Genomic DNA, 23,789 nt, shown 5'->3' with positions numbered 1-23,789 from the left:
TGCTTTCCCCCCCTCCTCTCATCTAGCAGTCTTGTGGACCCAAGCCCCCATCCGCCAGCCCACGGAATCCCCAGATTCCAACACCCCCTCTCTTTGTATATCAGCTCCCACGTGATGTTAACATTTCTTAAGTCTCCTTAAAGGTAGGGACAGCTTTCTCTCACCCAGTGCCTCTCAGTGAACACATCTGGTAACATCTGTTGCATAGCGACAAGAACTGCAAAAACGTAATGCAACTTGGGCAAGATTTGGGACCCAGCTTGTTGGCTGGAGGGAAGTTTTAAAACAAGCATGACACCCACCCTATGGTGCAAGAGTGGATGTCTAGAACCAAATCTGGCTACCACCTGTTTTTATAAGGCCCACAGGCTAAGAATTATTTTTCTATTTTTAATATCATGAAAAAACAATCAAAAGAATATTTTGTGACACGTAGGAATGATATGAAATTGAAATTTCAGTGTCCATAAATAAAGTGTTATTAGAACACGGCCACACCCATTTGTATCTGTATCATCTCCGCTTTCACACTACGATTCAACAATGGCAAAGTGGAGTAGTTGCAGCAGAGTCCCTGTGACTCAAAATACCCAAAATATCGACTCTCTGGCTCCTTACAGTTTTCTGACCCTGCTCCAGGCTGCTTGCCTCATCTACCCACAATTAAGACCAAATGAATAGCCCAGAAGGGAGAGTCTATGAAATAGTAAATGGATCTCATATTTCAAAGACAAGATAATCAGCTTACTCTGATTTCATTACCTGAACAACACAAGGTACTCTTACAAAGCTTCTTCCCTAATGCACAAAAAATAAAGTTAAAAAAAATCATCTGGCCTTCTCCATCAAAGAGATTTCCGTACTTTGAAGCCATTCCACATAACACAGGGCGTCCCCCAGTGAAAATAAATACCAAGAACCGGGGGAAAAGGCTCTGTTCGTGGGCCTTCTGGCAAGGGCACCTCCAGCCCACCCTAAGAACACACACAGACACCGGAGCTCTGTCTCCCAGGCTCTCTCCCAGAGTGACTGCTGACCCACAAAAGGCTACACAGAGATTTTTAAGGTGTCCAGCATGGAACAGAAAATCCCATCGTCTTGAGCCCCCAATATGAAGCAGCTCTGCGCTGGCCGCGGCCCACCCCGGCTCGCCGCCTCCCATGGATCGGCAGACGGTGTCCTGGCGCACTCGCACGGTGACCTTTCCAGAGCCACAGCTGCTGCAAACCCTCCAGCGATTCCTCACTGTTGTCGGCATAGCACAGAGGCTGACATCTCCAGCTAGTGTATCAATTCTCTTCCCTCTGGGTCTTTCCCCGGGGACATTCCACCAGCCCGAAGTGGACTTTCTTCTCTGCCCTGGCCCTCTGCATCAGGCCGGTTCCCACTGTCCACTGGGTCTCAGTTCAGAAAACCTGACCCCAATCTCCAAATCTGGATTTTGTGTCTGGCCTGTGGCCTCCCATCGCACTCAGAATTGATCCTCGTACTCAGGACGTTGTGTCACTGTGTTATGATCATCTGTTTGCCCATCAGTGTCCCCCACTGGAATGTAAACTCTTGGAATTGCCCCCAGCACTGTCCAGGACCAAATCACATCTCTCAAATGAAAGGATGACTGAAAAGCAGCCGGGATCTTGGGAGAGCTGGCCCAGCCGAGTGGCATGGCCGTGGCCTCCCTTGGTTCCTTAGTAGGTGAGAGGTGGGCAAAGTATAGCTGAGGCCCTTGGTGAAGCATGCTTCAAAGTGCCTGTTTAGGGAGTGACAGTTCATGCCACACGGCATCTGCAAGTTTGTTTTCTTTGCCGTACACAACCGTCCTGGAGACAACCCTGCCTTTGGGCTGTGAGAAGCCACTCATTAGACCAGCAAGTCAGCTCATGCCCACAAGTCCTGGGCCTCAAACAAACCGGGGTCAGGAGAAGCTGGCATTTATTAGGAACAGGAAATACGGTGCACAGAATTTCAGTACCCTGGGACAAGGGGTATCATTCTTTAGGGTCCAGAGCTTTTTTTCCCCCAATGCAGTATTTGGAATAATTCTGAAATATGGTATGACGGAATGAGCTTGGATTCTAGGAAAAAAAACAACTGTGGGCTAATGACAGTCTGAATTTGCAAGATGATATCACCTGGCAGCCCACTCCCTGTGATATCCTGTGTGTAATCCAGCCTTGCCTTCCTCCTCCTCTGCCTCAGGCTGCTTCCTGCTTCCCACCTCCCTGACGGCAGAGACACCAACAGAAGTCAAGGAGGCAAGAAAAAGAGGAGGAGGAGGGCCCGTCAGCCAAATTTGGATTAAATCATGATTCTGCCATTTATTAGCTGTGAGACTCATTTCTTTTGAGCTTCATGTTCCTCATGTAAATGGGATAACTGTTTCTTCCTCAGATTTCTGTGATCGACAGATGAGGGCTGCTCTGTGAACCCAGGAGAGGAAAAGGAGGTGAACTAACATCATACTGTTGTCCAACTGCAAGGTCACTGCCCTGATAAGACCATGACATGTGGAAACGCTTTCACTGTTACATAAAGTGAGATGAAAAAAAAACCCATGGATTTGGTTATTTTGCACTCAAAATGTCACCTTCTTTTAGATATCTAGAATGGCCTGTAGTTCCTATGCAAATAAAGAAACTGAAGCCGCAGGGCAGTGAGGGGCGGTGGTGGCAACTGAGCAGGAAGTGAGGCCCAAGCCTGAGGTGTCCCCGTGCCCCTTGGGTCCTACCTTGCCGGACTTGTCTTTGCCGCCGCTGCTGGTGGAGCTGAGGGACCGCATGCGCTGCTCCTTCTGCTCCTCCACCTCGGACTTCAGGTGCTCGATGTGCACCAGGTAGGCCTGCTCCTGGGCCTCCCGCGTGCTCAGCTTCAGCTCCAGGGCCTTCTTCTCTTTCTCCAGGAGGTAGAGCTGGGCCTTCAGCTCGGCCATCTCCTCCTAAGGAGTACAAAGCATATGAGGCGCCCATGATGTGAGAGCAGGGCTGATGAGGCACAGCACCTGAGTGAAGAGGGGGTCTGCGCCTATAACCCCAGACCTGCAGTAGAGTTATCACTTGCAGCATAAGATGACTGGGAAGAGACACGACAGCTGCCTCCACACATCCGAAGATGGACATGTGGACAAAGCCATGTGCTTTGTCACTCCATGGACCCGAACTAAGATAAATGGGTAGAAGTTACAAGCAAGCAGATTTTGGTTCACTATAAGGAAAACCTTTCTAACAACTAGAACATTGCCCATCCTCCATCAAACAGGCACATCTGTCTTGCTGGAAACCAGTTTTCTAGCTTGTGGAGGCTGAGCTCCATCAGTCAAAGAGGTCGTAAAAGAGGGTCATGCATACAAGGCTGAGTCGAAGTCCCTTCCATTTCCCATTTCCTTTTCCATTTTCCATGGCACCAATCCATCTATTTCACCACGGTGTCCTGCAGCTGAGCCAGGAAGGCGGGGAGGGTCCACAGCAATGATCTCGCCTCCAGCTGTCCTTCAGGGGGCCCAAATGAAGCCAACAGAAACAAAACCCTTCACAGATGACTACTCATCAGGAAACTTCTCAAAGTATCCTAGAGAACTCAAGTTAGAGTTTTCTACAGAGAATAAGAAGTGACTCCAAAATGGGACAGTGCCATGTTGGGACCAGGAGCCGGATAACACTGAAAACCACCAGCATTTATTGAGCAGGCAATACTGTCTTAAGGGTTTACATGAAGTAACTCACTGAATCCTTCCAACTTGAGGTAGGTGTTATGTGGATCGCCATTTATGGATGGGAAACAGAGGCATGCAGAGGGAAATCCATCTGCCCATGGCTACTGGGTAAATTGTGGAGCCAGAGGTTGAACCGAGTCCATCTGGCCCTTGCATGACTCTTGTCTCCTCACCTCTGCTGGAGGGTGAGTCCACCACCGCATGACCATCAGGTCAATCTCCCCAGCTATCTCTGTGATCTTACTCAAAAAATTCTTCATAATGCTAAGTCACTGCCTTGAGAGGGATTCACCAAGGTCAGTGATTCTGGTCACCCCCAAAGTGACCCCTCTCTGAGGAAATAAGCCATTGGCCTGGTGTGCTCTCCTGGATCAGCCAGAGCGGGGTGGGGGTGGATGTTCTTGCCCTCCAGTGTGGGGAAATACCTAGAGGGACCCACCACAGCTTGTCATACTTGAGGCTGGGGTGCATGATACATGGAGAAGGCAATGTGCTCAGTGACTACCCAAGAGAAGAGGCCAAACCTTTTCTAAAGATGAGACATAAAACCAGGATGAAAGGTATTTTCATACACTGAAGCGTTCTCATCTATTGTCAGTAGAAGCAGGATTCTGAAGGTTCTGGCAACACTGCATAATGAGCTAATGTGGATAATTATGCCCAGAACAACCATAAATGCAAGCTTGAAAGAAGGGAAGATGAATTCATGGGTTCCAGAAACGAAGAGGGACCTCCGCCCAAGGGAAAAGGTGAGGTGGCCACCGCACTGGCCAATGGCAGCAGCAGACAGGTATGGAGGTGCTAGCACCTGGGACTTTAGCACTGATGCAAGGGTGGGGCAGAGAGCCAGAGTGAGATCCCTACAGGAGCCAGACTCTCAGAGAACGGCTGAGAGTAAGAGACTAGAAGACTTCCTTTCTGGAGATGTGGTGAGGACACCTGTCATCTCAGGCTCTGGGTGGGAAAAGAAAGAAATCAGAACCTCAAACTTGTGTAATATGTAGGCGTGGAACAGGAATCCTAAGCCAAGAACATAACAAAAACTAGTCCTAAAGTTCTGAAACCCACGAGTCCCAACAGTTCTAGGCACAGAACCACTGCGGAGGGACATTTCCAACCCAGGACCCACAGGACACCAGGGAAACACGATCTCCCTGAAGATGAGCTGGTACGCATGTTCTTCCCCCAACACACACACACAGAGAATGGAAACGAATCACACTGAGGTAGAACCAGCAGACGCAACAGAGAGAATCAACATTTACAAGGACCAGAGATAACAAGCGAAAAACTAGAAAATAAATATTTAAAATAATTAAGGAGATAAAGGAAGAGGATGAAAGAAGTGCATATTCAAAAACGAAGAATGGATTTGAAAAGGAACCAAGTTGGTCATTTAGAAATGAAAAGCTGTTTACTAAAGATCATGTATAAGAAGTAAAAAAAAAAAAAAACAAACCCCAGAAAACTCGAGTTTCTCAGCAGTTCTTTTAGAACAAAATGGTGAAATCCAACCTAATCTGCCACTAACAGGTTTGTTAGGGGTGAGCACACATCCTGGAACCTACTGCTAGGGACACACAGAGAAGGGAGATGACTGATGTTTATCCTTCAAAAAACTCACAGGAAGGAGCCAAGCTAGAATGCCAGCAATGGCTGCCCCGGATCATAATACTATGGGTTATTTCTCTCCCAGCTTTTTAAAATTTCTACTCTTTCATGGGGCTGGCCCCATGGCATAGTGGTGAAGTTCGAGTGCTCTGCTTTGGCGGCCCAGGGTTCACAGGTTCATATCCTGGGCACAGACCCAGCACTGCTCATCAAGCCATGCTGTGGAGGCATCCCACATAGAAAATAAAGAAAGATTGGCACAGATGTTAGGTCAGTGACAATCTTCCTCAAGCAAAAAGAGGAAGATGGGCAACAGATGTTAGCTCAGGGTCAATCTTCCTTACCAATAAATAAATAAATAAATAAATAAATAAATAAATAAATAAATTTCTACTCTTTTAGAAAGTTTCTAAGATGTGTACATATTTTATTTTCTACTAGGAAGGGGAATATTAGAGCTTTTATTCCACCAAAAATGTCTCTCCTGGTCAGAATAACACTGAATTTATTGCACAACATATCACCCTGAATAGAAAAAGGAAATCTTTAGTCTTTGGCCAAAGGAAATGTGATGTTTGGGATAAATAACAGAAGGCAGCCTCACAGCCCATGCTACAGGGTGCAGAGGCCCACAGAGGGCTCTGAGTGGGGAAAAAGGCACTGCGATTATGGACCCAACACCAGGCTCATGGGCAATGAGAGGAATCAGCCAACAGGGCATGAGGATTCCCCAGAGGGAGCAGAAGTCAGGGTCTGAGCTGAGTGGGTGGGACCGATAAACCAGCTTAGAAACAAAGGGACAATTCCTGCATCTGCTGCCACCGGCCAAAGTCTTCCGAGGCTTCACCCAGACCTTGAGCAGCCAGCAAGGGTAGGGATGTACTAAGCAAGTCACCAGAGTGTGTCGGGGAAGACCACTGCCGACGGCTCCTCTCCCTTCTCCCGAGGTAGTATAACCAAAGGTGGGCCTGCCCTTTTCTCTGAGGACAGTGCTGGTCCCAACAGGAGAGACCAGTTACGAGCATTGTTGTGACCCACCCTGGCCTAAAGGACCTGCCTCCAGTTCCTAAACGGATAGTGACCCAGCTTCTGCCTGACAGCCCCTCCCTCACGTCTGAACTCCTGGGAGCCAGGGAGACTGCAGAATCGGAGGCTGTGCAAATCAGGCCTTTGTGCACGGGAGAGCGGGGTTTGGAAAGCTGGCTTGGCCCAGCCCCAGCTCCCTGCATCAGCAGGCCTGGCAGTGGTCCTGTGTGGAGTGGCCCCTGCAAGTTCCCACCTCTGCTGTGGGCCTGCTGAGAGCAGACTGCAGTGACACAGGACCACACTCCTGGTGGGCAGTTGTTGCTGCCACCCAGACCAGGCACCGATGATACAATTCAACTCAGACACTAACTTCCCGCAGTTCTCAGAGACCCCACAGGTTATGGGCACAGTCCTCTACAGACTGCCATTTTGCTTCAGAGCCAGCCACAGTCTCAGGGGGTCCCCAGGCCACCTGCACTTCTCACTAACTGCCTATGAATTCAGGGGTTCCCACAAACCCTCAGGATCAATAAATTGCCAGAACACTTTGCAAGACTCAGGAAAGCACTATACCTAGGATTACAGTTTTAATATAAAGGGTACACATAGGGTGAAGTCTGGAAGAGTCCTGAACGCTGATCTTCCATGTCCTCTGCCCATTGAGTCAGGGTGTGTCACTCTACCAGGCAGCTTCTCTGTACCTCAGTGTCCAGAGTTCTTATTGTGTTTCATGACACAGGCATGATTGGTTAAATCACTGGTCACACGATGGAACTCATTCTCCAGCCCTCCTCCCCTCCCGGGAGGTTGAGGGGCCGAAAATCCCAGCCCTTTAATCACAAGCTTTGTCCTTTTGGTGACCAGCCCCATCCTGAAGCTGTCTGGGGGCGCGGTGAATCACTTCATTAGCATAACAAAGACATTCCTGTCACTCAGGAAATTCCACAGCTTTTTGAAGCTCTGTGCCAGGAACTGGGAACAAATACCAGATATATTTTTATCATGCCACAGCTGTCTTCTGAGAAAGCACTTAGCAGGTGAAGGCCTAGCGCTTGGCACCCCTGGCGAGAAAGAGGCAAAGTGCTTCCTGCTGAGGGGATGGCAGTGTTACCACTTCCCAGTGAGGGGCAGCAGCTTTCCAAGAAAGCCCCTCCCGCTCTAGGGAGACCAGCAGATGAGTCAGCTGGCCGGGCGCACAGCCCAAGATCTTATCAGGAAACTCTGACCAGCATTAGTGTCTGAGCAGCACAAGCAAACCTCACGGAGGGCACTCTGATCTGAGCAGGCCCCACACAGCACCAAAGGGACAGGAGTGTCAGGAAAGCAGGGCTTTTGTCCAAATTCTGCAACTGGCCTCACCCTGTTCTCCCCCCACCTTCAGGTTAACATCAGCAGCATCGACCCAAGAAGCACTTGCAAGCATTCGGGAGATTAGGGGTCCTTTTAGAGGGACAGAAGCTGCTCCACTCTGCTGAGGTCTGGTCCGGCTTCTCTCGGAGAACGAGGTGTTCCAGAGCGGGGCTGGGACACCCTGAGGCATTCTCCAGAGTTCAACTCACCCCTCCAGGAACACGTCCAGCCCAAGTGCACCCCAGACATATTGAAACCGTCCCTGTCTACAAATGAGCCTCTGGCTCTCCTCCAGGAGAGAGGCGACTGAACACGAATGGGGGTGATTTCTCATCACCAGCTGACCTGCCTTCAGAGGGCCTTTTTATCCTTTGTCTTGAGGACAGTGGGGTGAATAGGAACAGGAGCTATGACCAGGTCCCCACCCCCCATACGGATACCTTCATGGCCATCAGCTCTTGCATCAGCACAGCGTTTTCAAGATCGAGCCGCTGGCTGTCTCCCCGGGGCTTGACGTCGTAGCTGAGAGGATCGATGTGGATGCTCTCCAGCTCCAGCATGGTCAGCTTGACTGCGGCCCTGTCATTTTTGAGCTGCTGGATATAATCCTTCAGCCTCTGCTCATCTTCTTTAGTAAACTCGGTATCACAGCTACTGGCTGTGGAGCTGGTGGTGCTGAGAAGACAGACAGAAAATCCATCACATTCCCAAGTCACTGTTAATAGGTCTTCCCTCCTCACTCTTCTCCACATCCCGTCTCCCCAGCAGTATTTAGACGGCAGTCCAAAAAGAGCATTCTTCACAGTAGAGTCAATTGACACCACTTTTAGGAAAGAAATACGTATGAAGAATAAGAGAAATGCTTACACCCTTTAACACAATGTTGAGGACCCTAGAAATGAATTATAAGGAAATAATTCCACAGAAGCAACAAGATACACACAAAGATGTTTCATAGAATATAGGGTTTATGAATTATAGTACACATCAAAAGGAGAGAAATGACGTGGCTATCACAGTAGTAATTATGACAACGGCGGAGACATTTCAAGTGAAGAAATAGGATGAAAAATAGTATGTGTGTAATAAAAATAGGTGTGTGTGTGGACAGGACCTAAAGGGCTATGTTAAGGGAACAAAGCAAGTCAAAGAACAAAATACCTATGGCATGATCTGTAGATGTATGTGTGTGTGTGTGTCCACACACTCACATGTACACACACGTCCCAGACTGCTGAGAGTAGTCCCCTTGGGGCAGGAGCTGGAAGGAGTGGCAGTGAAGGGGGATGCTGTGTACCATGAAAAACACAGGTGTGTATGATACTGCAATCACACCAAGAAAGCAGGGCGCCCCCAGGCCTCCACAGCCATTCCTCCCGTAGCACGGCTGAGTATGGGTCCACCACAGGACTCAGGCAAGTCCAAGGGGTCCTTGGCTGCCCACGCTGAATGGAGACGGGCAGGGGCTGCCAGACCTAAGGGGAACCTCGGGCTGAACCTCAGGAACGTGGTGGCCTGTGAAGGCTTCTGTGGGACCCAGACCATCATGAAAGGGTGAGTACCACAGGAAAACTGAGGCTCTCAAGACAGTTCTGGCCTTTTCCAGCAGTGGGGGGCTGCCCCCACTGGCTCAGAATGAGGCCCACTCCACCCAGTTGGTCCTTGAGCATTTGAGGCCAGCGTGGGCCTACTGCAGTTTCTCTGGACCTATACTGGACCTGCCTACTCTTGATGGGGCCCACACAGAACCAGCTTTGGAAAGATGGCAGAAAAACAAGCAGGGGCCCATTTAACTCTCGTCAAAACAGGCTAGGCTGGCATTACTATCTTTGTCGTTGTGGATTTGGAAACTGAGGCTTAGTGACATTAAGTGGCTTGCCCAGTCATGAGGCTAGAAACTGGTGCAACTAGACTCGGGCCACAGCCTTCTCATTCCACAGCCCTGCTTCCTAAGATTCCTGTCACTAAAAGCTGTGCCACAAGCAAGGAGTGGTATCCACAGGCTGTTGGCTGCCACGGGCCCAGGCCTGTTCTCCTCACCGCACACTGGAACAGAGACAATGGGCCCAGGCCCCCAACTCAGCAGATGTAATCTTCTGATAACCTAGGTTATCAAGGGCCATTCCACTCTTGTACATGACACATTATCAAGAAGATAAGGCTTCTGGGGAAAGAAGGGTGAGAAGGGATGGTGGGCTGGCCCTCTGCCATTCAGCTGGCTGTGCACATAAGGAAGAGAAAGTCCTAGGGCTTGGGGTGGTCTGAGAGAGAACTCCTGCTAGGACTGGAAGCTCCTGAGCACCAGAAACTCTGGGGCTGCCTCCCATTCCCTTTGCCCCAACAAGACAGGTAGGACACATCATGGAGATGAAGAGAGCAAGATCGGCCTGACCAACACACAACACCTCTTCACGGATTTCGATGGTTAATTTTATGCGTCAACTGGGCTAGGTTCTGGAGCCCAGCTGTTGGCGAAACACCTGTCTAGATGTTGCTGTGAAGGTATTTTTCAGACGTGATTAACATTTAAATCAGTAGACTTTGAGTAAAGCATATTAGCTTCCATAATGTGGGTGGGCCTCATACAATTAGTTGAAAGCTTCAAGAGAAAAGACTGAGATTCCTCGAGAAAGAAGAAATTCTGCCTCCAACCAGTCTTCAGACTTAGGACTGTAACATCAACTCTTTCCTGGGTCTCTAGCCTGCCTGCCTGCCTGCCCTGCAAGTCTGCTAGACCCCATGAGAACTGGAGCCAATTCCTTAAAACAATCAGTCACTCCATCAGTCACTCTCTCTCCGTAAACATGCCTGCGTGCGCACACACACATCCTATTGGTTCTGTTTCTTCGGAGAACCCTAACACAGAGGTGCTCTCTTTATCGGTGACCGGAGCATCTGGAAACGCTTAGCAGATCTAGAGGTAGCATGGCTCACCTCTCCATGCCTACTTCCTCATCTACAAAATGATGTCATAATGGGACCTGCTTCACAAGTTTGTCATAAGGATGACACGTGGTGAATGAAAACTGTTCAGAACAGTGCCCAGTACCCAGCAAGCCCTCGAATGCAGCTATCATCCACTAATTTAAGAAATACTGGAGTGCCTACTACAGGACACTCTTCTAGGCCTAGAAAAATCCCTGCCCTCGTGGAATTCCTATTCTAATAGAGGAGACAAGCAAGTAAAATATACAGTACATCAGACAGTGAGAGGTACCATGGAGAAAAGTGAACGAGGTACAGGGAATGCGAAGTGGCGATGGGATCATTATTTGAAATGGAGTTGTGGGGAAGGCCTGCCTGATAAAGGTACATTTGAGTAGATCCAAAGGAGGCGAGAAAGAGAGCTATGTGGCTATTTGGAAGAACACTGACCCAGGCAGAAGACTCAACAAATGCAAAGGCCCTGAGGCAGGGGGCTTGGCTGGCAAGAATGAGATTGTGGCTGAATCAGAATCAGCTAGAGAGGAAGGAGAACTGGTCGGAGAGGAGAGGGCCAGGTTATGTAGGGTTTTATCAGGGTCGTGTCTTTTTCTATAGAATTAGAATGGAAGCCACTGGAGAGCAGTAGAAAAATAACGATTGGCCTCACATTTTAACAGGATCCCTCTGGCAGTGGCGCTGAGGAGAGAGGCAGGAAGGCCCAATAGGGAGCCACTGCACCAATCCCGAGGAGGGAGGGTAGAAGCTGGGAAGGAAGATAAAATTATTAATTATCATTGTTTTTTCAAGCCATATTTTAAAAACGATGAGAAGGGGGGCCAGCCCAGTGGCATAGTGGTTGGGTTTGCATGCTCTGCTTCAGTGGCCCAGGGTTTGTGAGTTCGGATCCTGGGTGCTGACCTGTGCACTGCTCATCAAGTCACCCTGTGGCAGTGTCCTACATACAAAATAGAGGAAGGCTGGCACAGATGTGAGCTCAGAGTCAATATTCCTCACCAAAAGGAAAAAAAAAAAAAAACGATGTCGGGGAGAAGCAGCAACATCCTCCATTTGGAACACTTCAGGTCAATTTCACAAAGAAATGGAGCAGCTCAAGAGAAGCATCAAGACAACTGGGAGCCCAGCGGGGCATGTGAGGATGAGAGCTACCAAATAAGAGGGTCTTATCTAAGGAGGAGCGGGGTCCCTCCCTCAGCCTCTCAGCGTTCTTCAGCCTGCGGACAGCTCGGGGAGGCAGGCCTCGGACAAACCACCAAGGGGGGCTTGGAGCTCATCTTCATGGACTGGCGGCCCTGACGAGGAGGGACAGATGTAGGACGCTCCACAGGCAAACGAGCACCGGAACTAAAGCAAACGGAAGTGGCGGCACTGATCGCCGAGATTCCAGGGCCGAGTGTGAGGGCGCTCACGTTGGGGCAGCTCGGACAGTGTGACGCTGGGCAGGATCAACCCTTTTCCTCCAGTGAGTTGGGAGGAGGCCACTTAGGGACGAAATCCCTTCTCGTGAGGCTGGGACTCAGGATTGGAGGTTCACTTTATCACCCGAGTCCTTCCTTTCATGGAAAATTATTTTGAAAAGTTTTAAACATACAGAAAAACACAGAGATTAACCAGCACCCATGGACCTACCACCTAGGTGGCCTTTTTGTCACATTTTCTTTGGACGACTTTTTTAGAAATAGAACATTAATACTTGGGGCCGCCTTTGTTTCCTTTCACTTAAAAAAGAAATTTCAAAATTCAAAGAGCACTGGGAGCTGGAGATCTCTAATTATTCTGCAGGCACGGAGGTAATAATGCTTGGGCAGAGTCTCCGTTTGGCAGGGCTGGTGCACCCCGGGTGGCTGTCAGAGCAGCCGCTGGGCTGGGCACAGCAGCATGGCCTGGGGGCTGGTTAGGAATGCATGTTCCCAGGCCCCCAGCCCCAGGACCTACAGAATCAGGGACATTGGAGTGGAGCCAGCAATCTGTACTTGAAGGCACCCTCCAAGGGATCCTGAGGCACGGCCAGGTATGGGAACCTCTGGTCCTCCCCACAGGATACGTGGGTCTTTATTTAGTCATCTGGGAGGTGACAGCACCCTCCAACATTCTCTACGGAGAGGCCACTATGCTCTTGGGCTGCCCTGGTGGGTGCCAGTGATCGCGAGCAGGTCTCCAACATCAGACAGACCTGAGTAAATACTCTTCCTCTGCCACTGCCTAGCTGTGTGGCTCAGAGTAAATGAGCCAACCTTTCTGGCCTGCGGAAGGGTTGGGGGGGGGGGACGACAAAGAGTTCCCATGGCAACAGGTTGTGGAAAGGAGACAACCGGTCCTGAGCAGGCAGGACCAGCTAGTGCTGCCACACAGCACTTGCTCTGGGGGAGGAAGGGGGACAACTGTGCCAATGGCCCCGTGACACCCAACACCAGACTCAGGGAGTCCCCCAGGGAGGTCAGCCGCCCAGCAAGTCATGCAGAAAACCCCCATCTGAGGGAGAAGCAAAGCGGCAAGTGCTCGACCGGACTTGAGAAACCACCAAGAACCATCAGGGAGAACACGAACGTGGGTGGGCAGGCTTTGGGGTGTCCTGGAGCCCTCAAGGGCCCGGGGCCTGACCCCTGGCCAGGCGGGGAAGCCTTTTGTTTCACCATCTCTGCTGTGGGTGCAGTTTTTAGAAAGGAAGAAAAAGAAAAAAAACAAAAGATCGCCCTCCACAGATCCTACCCCTGTTGGAAGCTCAGAGGTTTAAAATGCTTTTAGCAGGGGAAAGTTTAATTTCAAGTTAAACCACAGCCCCGCAGCCCCTCTGGCTTCCCTATCTCCCTTCCAGGACACCAGTGGGAACAGATCGGGCGAGGTTAATTACAATTCTGCTTTGTGCCCTTGATGCTCCACTGCGGCATATGATTATGACAATGTCAAAGGAGGGGAAGCCACTGGCCTTCCCTCTGGCCTCCCGCAGACAAAGGAGCTGCCTGCATCCTCAGGGCCTGCCGCCAGCCACTGGCCGTGGGATTCATCCACTAACTCTCCCGCCTGGAATGCCGGGTGATCTCAGTTGTCAATGGGGAAGAAATCACTTTCCTGCAGGCTGGTGTACTCCTCCTCTCCAGGGTGGGAGGCCGTAGGTGTTCTCTGAGAGGGACTGTGGGGAGGGCGGCAGATCAGGAAAACCCCAGCCCACCCCAGAACGGTGGAGGCGCAAGTTTTTGCATTTTGCTCTGGAGCTGGGCCAGGTCGTGTGGGTTTCTCCTTTCCATGATGCTCTGCTTGAGCTCCCCTCATGCTGGCTTTGCTCTGCATCCCTCAGTTTTCAGTGGATCTTTTGGCGCACTGTACACAAGGTGGCCTAGAGCCGGGTATGGCAGGGGAAGTACACCCTGGCTGGGCCTGGGACACCCCACCCTTCTGGCTTCCCTGGCCCCAAGGGGACATGGATGCAAGTTTATTCAAGCAGCCATCAATTGCAAATTTCCTTTCTTCTGTTCCTCTCTACCATGTCCAATCCTTATCCTCAAGACAACTTCCCATCCTCCTTTTTAGAAGAAAAATCCATTTTTCTTCAGATTCCCTGTCTTGTCTTGGCAGCAAACTAGAAGGGCATTTCATCTCTTTCACCTTGAAAATCAGATGGCTTTTGCCTGAAGTTTTTATCACTGTCTTACCTGGCCCCAGGTGAGATCGCACTTCTACCAAGGAGCAGCTCATTTTCAGAAGGAAAGTGACGCCAGGCTGGCCTTCTGTTTGGCTGAGCATTTTAGATTTATTTGGAGGGGGTCAGCCCAGGTGACACTCGGCCATGTCAGCCTCTCCTAAGCAGCCCCATTCCTCCAAGCACAAGGTGGAGCCTTGTCAACTGCCTGTCTCTGCAGGGTTGTGTTGTGGGTATCCATCCACTCCTCCCCCGCCTTTTTTGGACAGTTCTTTGTCACAAAGGACTGAAAACACTAAACACAATCCAAACCTCTTAGGTCTGTATGCTCTTGAGTGGTTATCAGAATTCTCTAGGAGGAGAAGCAGAGGTTAGATGAGGGAAAATTTCCTAACAAAATACAGTTATGGGAAACTCTGCTGCTAGATAATTCAAGTCCTCAAAAAGTGCCTGGTTTCAGAGAGCTCCTAAGAACTCAGATGAAGGTAGAAGTCCAAACGAGAAACACAGATGTTTAGGAGACAGATTCTATTTCTGCAGCCATTTTTAAAGGTGCTGTTATAATTAATGGTGATGGAAGCCAGGCATCTCTGAAACAAATATTGACCTATTCCTGATTTGGTCATTGATAACACACCAAGATAGTCACCTACTACGCCTGACAGCTACACTGTTGCTAACAACTTCGCTGGCATTAGAAAAATTAAACCTTATAAGTGATTTTCAACATCACTAATATATTTAGGGTATTCTTTTGCCTACAGAGTGGCCAAAGTGAAAAAATGTATACCAGCCAGTTTCAGCAACGGGATGGAAGAAAAGGGCCTCTCATACGCCGGCTGTAGGAGAAGAACTGGATCACGTAAGGAAGGCCCTTTGACATTTGAAACTTTAAAAATTTTTGAGTCAGTAATTCTACTGCTTAGAGTTGGTCCCACAGAAACTGCACAAGTGGGACAGGTATAAGGACAAGGATGGTGGCTGTGGCAATGTTCTAATAGTGACAAACTAGATACAAGTGCCCAAGAAGAGAAAACTGTTAAAATACACGATAGACTGACATCCAATGGAAAACTATGTAACTACTGAAAAGCATGACACATATGGAAAGATGTCTAAAAATATACTGTTAAGGGAAAAAAGCAAGTTTTAAGAGAGTCCACATAATAGGATCCTTGTTAGGTTAAAAATGAGATGCAGCCATGTGTTTAAAGATGTCACGTTTTGGTCTGCGGAGCACATGGCTTCCCTCTTCTTCTGAGACCTGCTCCTCTCTTCTCCATCCACGTGGCTCCTGTGGGGATGGCCACGGCCACAGATGACTGGGGTAGGCACCTGAGCTTAGCTGGCAAGGTGGCAAGACATCCTTCCCTGGGATTTTCTTACTTGACACCAGTGGAACCGGTCAGCCTTGTGCACAAATGCAGCTGGTGTGCTGGCTGGCTGCCGTCTGGGGAGCCTGCCTGCAGCAGCGAGGAGAGGAAAGCGGATGTGGGCCTGGCCTGGCCGTGCTCAGGTGCCTGGTTCCGCTGCTGCTCGGGCTTCTTGTAGCCCTCGGCCCTTGCCTTCAGCCCGGGCACGCAGCTCCTGCGTGGGAGAGCCGGCATCCGCCCAGTAGGACCCCTTCTTAAGCTAGCTGAGTACGTTTCTGTCACTTACAACCAAGGGTCTCAACTAATAAAAAATTGACAGTTAAATCTCTGGAAATATACCCCAAACTGTTTGCACTGTCCTTTCCAATGAGGGTCCTAGCATGGAGAATTTTATTTAATGCTTTGATTTTAGTTGTTTATTTTTACAATGAGCATATGCTTTTTTCTGAAATCAGAAGTTAGGTCTTAAAGAAATAAAAAGCAAAAATAGCATTTCAGGTCTCTACTTAGTTCTCTTAGAATCTAAAAAATAAGTGACAGGGACATTTGAGCAGGAGGCCTGGGCACCATGCTGTCATGTTGGGGGATGTGTCTGAGCTGGACTTTAGAATTTCCTAACACTTCTAAGCACTAATTCCAAGGACTTTGGATGGACTCTCCCGATACTTGGATGAAGAAAGCGCTTCTCTTTTTCAGAGCAAAGAAAAGATGACTATGATAACAGCCAGATCTAGTGCGACTCTCATTCCTGGAAGCTTGCTGATGGTGGCGGCACAGGCCTGTCCTGACTGGATGGCTGTTTCAATTCCATTCACCCTTTCAATGGACACGATTCCACTGTCCTCAACCCTTCTTCCCACTCCCATGACACTTTATCTTACTGAAGACTAGCTTAGAGGGTGAAGACTGGGCATCTCTGGAGCTCCACCACCCTCCACTCCAATTTGGAGATTCTGCCCCACTGTGCGTGCTCAGCTAGGTGGTACCCTCGCTTCCTGCGGGTACCCAGAGGCTCACAGCCAGGTTGCAAACAACAGACTCACACGGCTCACCATGATCCTCACCTGATGGCAGCACAAAAGGTACTCAATACCCCTCTCCATGAGGGCAGACTTGCTGCGGCTTATTCTGTCTTGGCCACACATCCTTTTGTAGATTTAGATCGATGACTGTGCTTCCACCAAATGAACTAAAACTGTGCTGCTTGACAGAAAGGGTGGGCTTGATTAAGAAGTCCTAGTCCCACTTCCCAACAATTGAGTCCATTTGCCTCTCTGTTGTGATATGTTGACAAAGCTATACAGGCAATCAACATTACCTAGTTACTCTGTCCATTAAGACAGTTACACTTTCTGATGAGGCCATGGCTGTATTTTTCAAAAATGAAATAGCAGGGTCCCTGGGCTCCTGCCAACAGTCAACTGACGAGTCAGCTCCCATTCTTATTCTCCTTGCTGGTAACTACTCTTCCGCTGCTCCTCTTCAAAATCATGACCCTTCTATCACCAGAGCTGCATGTGTGCTGCCAGAAAGGCATCTGGAGGCCTGGGACTCAGCATTCTTTTCCTGAGACCTTCAGGAACAGCTGGCTGACACTTGGATTAGAATTCTCTAGGCCAGCTGGTTACAGTGGGAGGAAAGGGGATTTATGGAGCCACATAAAACTGCAACTCTGGAAGCTCCTTTTCTTTCTTTTTTCTATAATCTTGACATGGGGGAATATCCGAGCTGGAATGGTAAGATTTACAAACAAAATTAATTATTTCAATTATGAAAGAGTCTGGTGGTTTGGGACTTTTTTCTGAGCCCACATTTAACATAAACAGTCTAGCTGTATCAACTCCTAAGAATGTGGGGTGCCACATGAATGCCCTGTGTGTGGTTCTTTTGTACCCACTCTAAGCTGCTCTGATTTGGGTGGGGAGTGTAAAAGTGAATTTTTAAGGAGAACTGAATGAAATCTGAGCTAAAGACCTCTGTATTTTGATAGGAAGATCCATTTAAGACTGAACGTAGTTCAAAGGTTATTCTTTAGTGAGGGCAACCTTGAAAACAGAAACTGTGTTCTGAATTTATCTTAACCTACAGAAATATATTACCTAAAATTAAATTTCTCTAAGAAAATTGTCTCAAAATTAAGGCTCATCTATATGTTAAAATATTTCTGAGAAATATTCACAACCAGGGTCTCCACTAAATAGGTGGTGAGAAAATGCTCCCACTCCTGACTGACTTAAAATTTGTATCTGATTTAGATTAAAACAACAAAATTATTTTTGGGAGTGGGGAGGTATGAGCAAAAGATCTGTAACACACACCTTATAAGCTACTGAAACAGCACACATTTCCTGTCAACCCAATTCTAATGTTCACTAGTTCAACAGAACAATATCACTGACAACATGAGAAAGACATTTCTATTCTGAACGAACATGGAAATGATAGATTATGTACATCTGGAAAAGTCATTAAGAAGAGTATCTGCTTTCTGGGTTTAAATAGAAAAATCTGGTTTTAAGAAAAAAAAATTATAATCTGTGCTTCACTGAATAAGACAAGTGTTGCTGGAGTCAAGAGGAAATAAGTCCCTTGTGTTTGTGGGCACCTGGCCAACTATGTTATTGGGAATGTCCCCTTTCTGGAGGCACCTGGTCCAGGACCGGTAAATGGATGCACTTGGGCAGACGGCTGGGTCCTATCAGCGGGAAAGAGAGATGGGAACATTAAATTGCTTTCAGGGACCAAGAAAACATCAGTATTTCTCCTTTGGCTCTGAGATTCAATCTACCCTTATGTGATTTTGGTTACTTGATCTGCACGTAGACAGTTTTTTAATGTCATGAGATCCAAACTGGTATAGTGGAAAGAACAATATGCTTGGTGCTGAAGTCCTGGGTTTGAGTCCTGATTTCTCTCTTATCTACCAGCCATGCGACCTTATTTAGGCAAGTTACTTGCACATCTCTGAGCCAAGGTTTTCTCACCTGCGAAAATGGGGTAAGTTACCCTGCCTGTCTTTTATGATTTGGCTATCAGATAAGAATCTCTAACAAAGTACTTTCTAGAGTGAGAACTGTATATACAGGGAAGGCGTTGATGATTTTAGGGCTGTGGTGGCAAGAAATGAGACGATCATTAGAAAAGGCTTCATTCTGAACCTCCACTCCCATCCAAAAGAATCCAATGGCTTCAGTGAACCATGCTCAGCAAGGTCTTCACAGCTTTCCTCCCCATCTTTTTCAAGTACTCACTTCAGTTTTCTAGATTCACAGACACGGAACTTGAACTCAGCTTCATTAGTAAGTATCTACTAAGCACATGCTCTGAATATCGCATCACTCTACAAAGCAAAAAACATGTGAGAAGAGGCTATTGCCTGAGAAGAGCTTAGAAAAGATAGAAGCACAAGAGGAAGGGAGAGAAGAGAGCCTGGAAACAGGATGCACGGTCTCGGTCTTGGGTGATTAAGGACTGTTCGCAGCAAATGGGCCTCAGTGACCCCAAATGCTTCTTGGAAACCATGAACTATAAAGAAATGGAGACTAGAACAGAATGGGGGAAAAGAGCACCAGACAGAAAGGCAGGTTCCGGTTCCATCTCTACCACTTCCTTGAATAAATCACTCCTTCTCTCTGTGCTGAAGTTTACATGTTGGCAAAATGAGAAGGACCTTTCTAGCTCTCCCATTCTGATTCTCTGACTGGATGGAGCATGCTGCAAGCCAGGGGAGAATGCTGCCCTTAAACAAGCCTCATGGTCCCCGAGAGCTGGGTCACAGTACGTCAAGCCTAGTCAGTGGACTACATGTAGACACACATCCATCTCGTGGCAGAAAGGCCAAGAATTACCTGGTGTGGCTGTTGGAGGAGAGGCTCTCCCAGGGCTGCACGCTGCAGCCGGCCACAGCAAAGGCTCCCCCGCAGCTGCCATCCAGCTTCATGAGCAGGGCCTTGGCGGCGTTCTCAGCCGTCTTCCGGCAGTCGTGAGCTCGCTTGAGCATCTGAGTGATGTTTTCATCCCCTGACTGGTCTCCTACATTGTAGAGAAGCCAATGGATTAATGAACACAGGTCTAGATAGGGCAAGCCTGGGAGTGGGTTTGAATAATCAGTTCTTAGTTACTCAGGGCTGAGGAGGCACAGTGGAGAGGAACTAGCAGTGGACAGCCAGTGAAGAGATCCGTGTTCTGGGCCTGGCTCTGTCACTGAGAAACTGTACTTAGGATAGCATTCCTCTGCTCTCGGCTCTACTGTTCTCATCGACAAATGAAGGGTTGGCTAATGTGATCTCTGAGGTCTGTTTCCAACTCTAACATGCTATGATTTTCTAATTATCTAGGCTCCTGGGGTCTCCTCCCACTCAGTCACAAGTCTACTGTTTGGCCATTCTTCCCTGTGTTGGCACTTTGCTTGTGAATGAGGGCAGGGAGAAATTGAGGCCAAACCGTGCCAGATCTCCACCATATCTACAGCTTTGGTTAGAGTTTCGTGTAGGCAAGACAGACAAAACTAATGGTTAAAAGGAGAACTTTATGTTGGCTCTGTATTTTCTGTACTGATGCTATCCCCGATCTTTCTCTCTCAGCTTGGTCACAGTCAGTGGTGAGCCAAATGCCTCCAGGAGCCAGGTAACTGGGCTGCAGCAAGACGTCAGGAGTGGCGGGCACCAGGCACAGTGCCAGACAGTGAATTCCCTGCCCAGGATGTTCACATTCTCGTTGTGTTTTAAACACTGTGCTGACCAAATCAGTCAATGGTTTGCTATCACTACAGCCTAGACCCATGGTCTTCCAAATATTTTCATGTGAAATCTTACGCCAAAGCCTAAGATACAAAAATGGTTAGTGTGCAACTGGTTGAATTGGGAAGGGGTAGGGGCCATACGCTCAGCTTCCCCACCCTCCAAACCCACTGTTGAGGCCCAAAGAAACTCCTCCAGGATCCCAGGCACAGTTTGAAAACCACTGGTCTAAATCATGTAGAATGAACGTAATGAATGCCTGTGCAGCCAACAAGAAACAAAGGAAAAACCACAATGATTGATACTGTGAGTAAATGTCACTAACGAGTACTCGCTCTGCTGTGCAACTACATGGCCCGTTAGGGCAGAGCGACAGGTCAGCTGCCTCTGTCAGCAGAACGGAAGAGCGAGATTTAATAGGGAACTGCTAAAAATTAAGCCAACCCTCAGTTTTACAGAGAGAGGGGAGGAACTGTGGATGCGCATGTCCTGCAGGCTAAGATTCCCCCACCCTCCCTCTGGCCACTTCTCTGACCACGTTCATGCCTTTCCTCCTTCCACAAATGAGATATCTTACAGACATTTCACCAACTGACTGTTCTTTGAATTCTGAAGTGGGCATACTATTACTGACTGGCTCATTTTATAAATATATCCATGAGCTACACAGGACTAGGTTAATACAAAGCATTTCATTATTGATTTTAAATATTTTAAATGCAGATTTATTTAAATCCTTTCAGCTCCTACAAGTAACAGTGCTGAGCAGATACAAGCTTAATAAAAGGCACCTTTCGAGGATGGAATGGTTTAAGACATTCCTCTGATACAAGCTGGAAACAAGATGATTGATTTTTTTCCCTGTAATTGATCATCTTCCTTAATACATATATTTTAAAAAAAACTTGATGGTAGGCCAAGATCATTTTAGGATCTGTTTAATATGAGGAATAAAGTTTTATGGTTCAGTTAAAAGACCCTGAAAAATGAGGTTTCTAATGGAAATGTTGGCAGAGTTTCTCTTTCTGGGCTGGGATGGTAATTCTATTAAAAAAGAGAGAGAGCAGAGAGGAGGATGGCTGCCTGTACAAATGGGGGCCTGCTCCCTTGCTGGGTAACTTGGATATGAAGCAGGAAATTAATACCCAGCATACTTCCTTTCTTTCAGATTTGCTTCAGATTCCTGTACACGACAAAACTGAAGGAGGAAAAATATGCAAGTGTTCAATGCAAAGGCTGGACCCCAGGCAAAGAGGGAGGAGCTGGCAAGAAGGGGGGTGGGGGTGGGGATGCATCCGGGAGGGGCCCTTCTTTGCAAGGTGTGTCCTGGGAGGACCAGCCCTAATGGGAGCTCATAGCTCTCGAAGAAAAGCCAGTCCATGAAAGATGGCCTGGTCTCCATGGCTGGGGACTTCTGGCCTGTCACACCGCCCATCTCTGGCTCTGGCGTGATCCGGTCACTTCAATTTTTTGTTTACTTGCCGTTGCTTCTCCAGAGAAGCCGCTATTCTAAAGTGTAGGCTGAGGTGGTATCCAGGCCTCAGCACTGAGAGATGCAATCTTTCTCCCTTGATCTCTCTCTTCTCAAGCACTCTTTCCACTACAGCCCTCTGCACAGAGCCATACACACTGGCGAAGTTTTAGCAAATGTTGCTAATAAGAAAGATGCCATACTTGTGTCTTTTTCACTTAACACCCCTTTTAGTTACTCAAAATTGAGGAACCAAGGTAGGGGGCAGTGCAGATCTGGAGGGTCAAATCAGGCCAACAGGGCACATGACCCTGGGGCAGGGGGATGAAGGGGCAGGGAGGCGAGGTGGGTTGGCAGACACCTCTGCTCCATGGCAGGGCCTGGGCTCCTGGGGTTAGCATTCTGTGAAGCTGATAAGAGCAAGGTGTGAAACTATTTCCTGTGTATTCATAAGACACCTGGAAAGGTAGGGGGGACCCATGCTTCAAAACTGCCCAAAGGAACAAACCTGGAGGAAAAGCACAGCCAATAAAGCAGTAGAACAAGGCAAAGGCCACAGGGGCAGCAGAGACCCTCAACAACCAGCATCAGAGAGGGAGGTTGTGGTAAAGTCGGTCCCTTTCATCACGAACATGGGCCTCCGGCTCCATCTGGTCCTACTGTCAGCCTGGGAGAATGTGTTTCCTAAGAGGGCTTGTTTGTTTTAACTTGTCTGTAATTCTGTTTCCACTCCAGTTCTTGCTGCATTCAACATAAACAATTTACTCACTCAGTCATGAGGAAAAAACGAAAACACTCTTGATGAGAGAATCTCATGTTGTTGGGAGGTGTTCCAATGCCAACAGCCGAGATGGAGGACAGGAGAGCGAAAGAGGCAGAGGACGAGAAGGAAGAGGGGTGGAGCAACTCGGGCCACACTTACCAGGGGAGGACCCCACACCAGCCGCCCGGAACTGCCCCAGGATGAGGTTCTGCTCACTCTCGGCCAGTGCCAGGAGAAGTTCATAGGCTTCTATGCACTGCTCACTGAAACAGAAGCACATGGCGTCCTCAACTCTGGCAGAGGACCGTGAGCTGTTCCCGGGGTGGGAGGCAGCTGGGGACCTGCCCCTCAGCCTTGCTGTCCATGTAAGTGAGGAAATACCCGTGAAGATTCCTGGACGAAGCGAAGGGCTTGCTCCGCTATGTGGCCCCAGTTCTTTTTTAAGCTTTAAACTAGGATCTAGAAAAATATCAGAGAAGCAATAAAGGTGGGAGAGGCAAGTTTGTTGCCTATTTGATGATCAGCTAAAAGGGAAAGGTAATGTGCCCACGGAAGCGAGCCTCCAAGATGCACGCCCCCTATCTCCTCACACTTGTATCCACAGCCTTGTGTAATTCTCTTCCACACTGTTCCAGGGTTGGCCTGTGTAACTAAGAATATAGCAGAAGTGAAAGGATGTCACTTCCAAGATTAGGTTATTAAGTTACACTGTGACTTCCATCCTGGTCACTGTCCCTCCCTTTACTTTCCTCTTGGATCATCCTCTCTAGAGGACACTTGAAGACTCCTGAAAGCCCCATGGAGAGGCCCATGTGGTGAGAAACTAAGGCTTCCAGCCAACAGCCAGTGAAGGACTAAGGACTCCACCCAACAGCCGTGTGGATGAGCCTTCCTCAAAGCAGATCCACCAGCCCCAGTTAAGGTTTCAGCTGACGCAGCCCTGGCTGAGAGCTTGACCAGAACCTCAGAGGAGACTCTGAGCCAGAACCACCTAGCCAAATGACTCCCAGATCCTTTACCCCAGAAACTGACATAATAGATAGCTATACAATAATAGATAACACCCCAGAAAGGAGAGTACTTTGTCCTAGACCTACACTATTCAATATAGTGACCACTAGCCACATGTGGCTATTTAAATTAAAAAGAATTTAAATTAAATAAAAT

General features: G+C 48.4%; 1 protein-coding gene across 8 annotated transcripts in view; it reads right to left on the bottom strand.

The window, feature by feature from the left end:
• MCC (MCC regulator of WNT signaling pathway) overlaps positions 1-23,789 on the bottom strand; it is a 407,992-nt gene that overhangs the window by 21,774 nt on the left and 362,429 nt on the right. For all 8 annotated transcript variants that reach the window (XM_070571261.1, XM_070571264.1, XM_070571262.1 and 5 more), the window contains 4 exons: positions 22,782-22,885; positions 19,498-19,681; positions 8,137-8,371; positions 2,729-2,935 (listed from right to left, as the gene is read on the bottom strand). In XM_070571261.1, the coding sequence (XP_070427362.1) occupies positions 2,729-2,935; positions 8,137-8,371; positions 19,498-19,681; positions 22,782-22,885 (730 nt within the window). The remainder of the gene's footprint in view (positions 1-2,728; positions 2,936-8,136; positions 8,372-19,497; positions 19,682-22,781; positions 22,886-23,789) is intronic.

The sequence above is a fragment of the Equus przewalskii genome, chromosome 13, assembly GCF_037783145.1.
Source record: "Equus przewalskii isolate Varuska chromosome 13, EquPr2, whole genome shotgun sequence".
NCBI lineage: Eukaryota > Metazoa > Chordata > Mammalia > Perissodactyla > Equidae > Equus > Equus przewalskii.
This window is presented reverse-complemented; position numbering and strand designations above follow the sequence as displayed.